This window comes from Brassica oleracea, chromosome C8 (genome assembly GCF_000695525.1).
Source record: "Brassica oleracea var. oleracea cultivar TO1000 chromosome C8, BOL, whole genome shotgun sequence".
NCBI lineage: Eukaryota > Viridiplantae > Streptophyta > Magnoliopsida > Brassicales > Brassicaceae > Brassica > Brassica oleracea.
In genome coordinates, this window is record NC_027755.1 from 32,761,674 (window position 1) to 32,767,111 (window position 5,438).

General features: G+C 33.4%; 1 protein-coding gene across 2 annotated transcripts; it reads right to left on the minus strand.

Annotated features, from left to right (window-relative positions):
* Positions 1 to 329: 329 nt before the first annotated feature.
* LOC106310304 (protein Brevis radix-like 2) lies at positions 330 to 1,591 on the minus strand. 2 transcript variants are annotated; one of them, XM_013747539.1, is made up of 3 exons: positions 1,036 to 1,591; positions 576 to 953; positions 330 to 493 (listed from the first exon to the last, which is right to left on the minus strand). In XM_013747539.1, exons 1-3 carry the CDS (start codon positions 1,098 to 1,100, stop codon positions 415 to 417), a joined length of 522 nt encoding a protein of 173 aa, XP_013602993.1. In that variant the 5' UTR covers positions 1,101 to 1,591; the 3' UTR covers positions 330 to 414. The 2 variants fall into 2 exon arrangements, with proteins under 2 accessions (XP_013602993.1, XP_013602992.1); XM_013747538.1 differs by having other exon boundaries at positions 576 to 961.
* Positions 1,592 to 5,438: the final 3,847 nt, after the last annotated feature.

Here is a 5,438-nt window from a genome sequence, read left to right on the forward strand (position 1 = left end):
AGACTTGGATCATCTATCTGCTCTTTAGTCAAGCCAATTAGGTTACCTAAGAGGCTAAAACAAACAGAGACGAATAAATGAAAGGTTTTACTCAGTTACAAAAAAAAAGAATAAAGAATCAAAATTTCTTTACCTTATGAAGAATTTGTTCATAAGGTTTCTTCATACGTGAAGAATTTCTTCATATGGTGACCTAAATCGAAGAATACGGTTTCCTATATTTGTTCGGTTATTGTGAAATTCTTCATTAGGTTTTTGTATCGTCATTAAAAAATGTAATAGAATATGCATCAACTCTAGTTTAAATAAAATCATTGTGAATTGTCCAATTCTACACGTAAAAACATTTTTTGAAAAAAAAAATAAAAAGTTTTTTGATTGTGTTTTGTCAGATTCTTGTTGCAGAGAGCATCATCATAAGTACTGCTGTTGAATCCGAGCTATGTTCTCTTCCCACCACAATCTTGCATTTGTTTCTCCAAACTTATCTCGGCTACAACAACAACAACAGGAACCATATGCTGTCAAGTGCTTTTCTTAGCAACAGAAAGGGTAATGAGTTTTTGTTTTTTTACCTGAACCGAAGACGTCTAAGCTCACGACTCCCATCTGGTAAAGCTCTGATTGTGATATAAACACCATCTTCGTCTTGTTCCACCCATTCTGTTTCCATGTCACTTGCATTACTTACCGAGACCTCCATTGAATAATCTCCATCTTCTTCTTCTTCTTCTTCTTCTTCCCTTGATGAGCCACTACTTCTTGCAGACATATCAACCGATGATGTCTCGGTTCGGGTCCCACTCATGCTAGAAAGCTTTGGCGTCGTTGCAAGACCAGACGAATCACGGTGGTACCGACTTTGTGTTTGTGTTCTTGCTTGGTTAGCCGTGAGTAAGCATTTTCCTCCAGGACATTCTTTGTTTAGAGGTGGAGTTGCAGGACTGTTCTTGCTGCAGCTCTAGTAAAAAAAAATGGTTATAGTTAAGACCCATTCATGTGTTCCATCAGAATCAAAGTACAAAGATTGTATACCTCATCTTTGGATCTAGGAGGAGCGGTTGGAACAGGGACACTCTGCTGATTAAGTTGCTGCACATTGTATAACTCCATGACCTTCTCAAAATTCTCACCCCACCATTCTTGAGCTTCCCATTTATCAAACATCTCACGGCTACAAGCAAATAGACATTTGTTAATAAAAAAAAGTCAACAAATGAAGAGCTGTCTTAGTGACTATAGACAATAAAACAACCAAGTGAACAGTGACTCGATATATGTTCTAATCATCAATGAGAGCTGAAGAAAGTTAGTTAGCTAGATCATTGCTACTCTCATACATGTGTCCCCACCTACAAGTTTCACTAAAGTCTTCCTTTCCCCAACACAACTGTTCTTGGAGTCTTTCATTTAAGATCGGATTAAAGTACAAAAAACATCATCCACATCTCAATAACGTGTCTCACAATACACAGCACACTTCAAGTAATTTAGTGTCATAAACCTCAAAGCTTCAGATTTGTGTTTTTTTTTTAATGAAAGTCAAACGGACTCTATAATAATCACATAATTTCATAAAGAAACAATAATGGTTCTTACCACTTGGTTTCTTCGAATCAGGTACGCTGAGTTTGGTCAGACTGGAGGAGACCGACACTACTACTTTGGTTTGCTTCGAGTAGGGCTCGCCGATTGAGTGGCTGGAAGAGACACAGGGTGTGTCGATGGGGTTGATCGGTCCGAAATAGGACTCAGCCTGAACGCCTTTTGGTTTCTCCGAGGAGGAATCACCAGATAATGCCGATTAGGAGCTTTATAAACAAAATCTGTAGGGAAAAACCAAAACGAATCCATAAATGAGAGTAAAGGGATGAGGAAGGGGATGATGTATTGATTGTTTAGAGGTGAGATCGTGAAACTGATGGAAGAAGAGGAAGATAAAGCGATGAAGAATTGTTGTGCGATTTACTTTTGATGGTGTAACGGGGCTTCAGACCCATTATATCAACACGATTGGTTATGAAAAACCGCAGAAGATGGAATCGTAAGCCCATGATAACCAGAATCGTAAGCCCAAGATAATCAAGTGACATGGCTATGTGACATGGCAAAATATACTCCTCTAATTGGCTAATTTTATTGTCTTATGTGGACAGTCTGGCTACTCTTTATATATTCCTTTTAGTATTAGTTAGATTTTGTGTGTCTTTTGGTTTGAAAACATCGGGGTAATTTACATTTTCATCATTGATTTTATATTTTAATATAAAATCAATGAATGGATGATGTATATATTAAAAACGGATAATAACAAACAATTTAAAAGTAGAATGGAAAATTTTAGTACAAAAAAAAAAGAATGGAAAATTTTGGAGTGAGTTACGGTAAGAGACACATTTGTAACTTTTACTATACAAAAAGACACTTCATGCTTGCAGGACACAATTCACGAAACCGAGGTGTATTTTATATCGATATACCTTTTGTGTAACGAAATGAGAAGCGAACCAAATGAGAAGTTGATACATTAAATTTTCTTTACTATTTTTATTTTATTACTCCTCTTTTCTTTATCCACTACGGTCTCCACTTCAATGTCTTCCACTCTCACCTCTTCCACTTCCATTGTATCAACCACCACCTCCTCCTCTCGAGTAACCACCTCTACCACCACTGTATATATTTCCGTATCCATCACCTCCGTATCCATAACCACTACAACTTTCACACCGATATCCACCTCCATATCAACTGATGCATCAAAGAAGGAAAATCTACATGCCAATCCATACGAACAAACCAATCTATGTCACAATTAAATCTACATGCCATTGAAATTAACTGTGATGCATTGAAGAAATAAAAGAAAAACAAAAAATCACAACACAAAAGGGAAAATCTGGTACTTGACAGAAAAACAGGCAAGGAAAAAAAAAAAGAATAGTCTCCAGAATTAATTACAGATGTTAATCCGAGAGAGAGACTGTCGGAAAAAATGGAAAGAGGGAAAAGGAGGAAGAACAAGATATTTATAAACAATCACAATTACAAGGATTAAAGGTGCAAATTCGCTAAGATGGAAATCAAGGTTCGTCAATGGCGAGGGATTTTGAACCGCGACTCCTCGTCCAAGCGTCGATAAGCTCCTATGTGTTTATAACTGAGTCAGGAGAGAATGAGTCGTGTGAGCCCGGATCTGGCGCGGATTTTAGAGTAATTGTCAAGAATCGCCTCGACCTTGCCATGCCCTTTTAGGAACTGTTATTTGCTCTGACCAAAATTATAAAGGTTTAATTCTTTTTTATTCCATCTCTACATTGCATTTCGTTGCTAATACTGATAGTGATCGATGCATTTTAATGCAAAAAGTTAGTAGTTTATAGCTTATGGCTTTATGCTATGATGTCAAATAATTGAAATCAGAATTAAAATTTGCATAAAATAAAAAAAAATTTATTGCAAATATGCTTTTCAATCCATTAATTTAATTATTTGTATTTGATAGATAGTTGGTAGACCACATATATAAAATCAAAATTTGCAATTATAACTGCAGATGCAGTTTTTGGTTCCTATTACACACCTCCCTGTTCCATTCCTCTTTGAAGCACACTGAGCGGCACACTGATTATGTTCGCAAATGCCTGTTTCTGTATAACATTCATGGCAGTTTTCTTGTCCTTGCGTTTCCTTCATTGCCATCCCTAATAATACATAGTTAATGTTATGTTAAATTTTCTGTTATAAAATGAAAAATTAAAAAAAGTTCAAAAAAAAAATGAAAAATTAATGAACAATTTTAGCAAAAAAAAATCAACGAACAAAAATTCATCAAATAAAAAAAAGAGAATTATGTGAAATGTTAAATGTAAACAAACCTAGAACGAGAACAATCATAAAGATAGCAAGAATCGTGGTTTTAGCCATTTTGATGATGTAACAAAAATGATTTTTTTAAGAAAATAGATGTAAATGTATATTGCACTTGTGAATGTTATAAATACATAAGAAATTGTATGCAAATATATAAGTTTACAAAATATCATACAAAATGGAAAGAAACAACAATTCATCTAGTAATCAATTAGATGTTTGAACAGAAAAGTCATAGAAAAATAAATATAAATATCTACAAATTAGGGGAAAATAAAGTCATATATGAACAAAGTAAATCATAATTATTGATATGACTTAAGTATGAACAAAATTTAGAAAAATTCAAAATATGTTAAATAGACATTGAAAAATCATAAATATATAAAACATGAAAATATCTTTAAAATTTCCATCAAGAAAAACTTTAAATGATAACTAATATTGTTTGAATCATACTTAGTAAGTGTGATGGAACTTTGAGTAAAGTAGAAGAAGTATAAGTCGATATATCCATCGTCAATTTATTTTAAATATAAGAAAATCATAAAAGTGATAGAGATATGGTCTGAAAAATTAGATTGATGATTTAAGTAGGACGGTGTAAATAGTTTAATTGTCTTCACAAAGTGTAATTTAGTTTGAGTTGGACATATAAAAGTCCCTATCTCAAAAAGTGTTATTATTCATGAGAAAATTAAAGAGGGAAAAATAACATTTGGAAACCAGTGTATTCAACCATAGAATTTAACATAGTTTGACTGAAAATATATTGTTGTTATTGTTTATTTTTTTATTTTGCCAGTTGTTAGTATTGTTATTCATGCTACAGTTTGAATGGAATCAATGTACTGGAAAACCATGAATGGAATCAATGTACTGGAAAACCACATATTCAACATTTCAACTACTGGGTTTAACAGAATTTGAATCAAATTATGGAATAATTAAAACAAAAATATATTGTTGTTATTGTTTATTTTTTTTATTTTGCCAGTTGTTAGTATTGTTATTTCAACATTTCAACCACTAATATTTTCAACGGAAAATTTTAATAGAATTTAATTCAAAACATAGTTTAACTCATGTAATAAAAATACATTTATATACCACTATACGCAGCCCACAGGACAATTATGCTTTATACTTTTGGTCTAAAACAGAAGCAATACATGATTTAGAAACCAATATATTATCCAATATGAGTGTAGGCTTGCTATTGGCTCCTCTATCAAAACCCAAATTAAATCTCACTCTTATTTAAAAAAATAATATATAAATTCATTAATTTTACCCAATAGGGCAATCAAAACAGTACAACCGGCGTGGGCCGGAGTAGGAGTGGCCGAGTATCCCACTCCTATTTGACCTCGATCTTCTTTGCCAAGGCAACATTACAGACATAAATCATAAACTACAAGGAGGATAAAAGGTGGAAGTGAGAACTTTATTGATATATTGAGAGTTGAGACTCCAAGACATTTGATACCAATCCCATGCAGCGTGTTTCCAGTGATTATAGATATATATCATTCAGTGGCACATTGTGTGTTAAATGGTTTCCA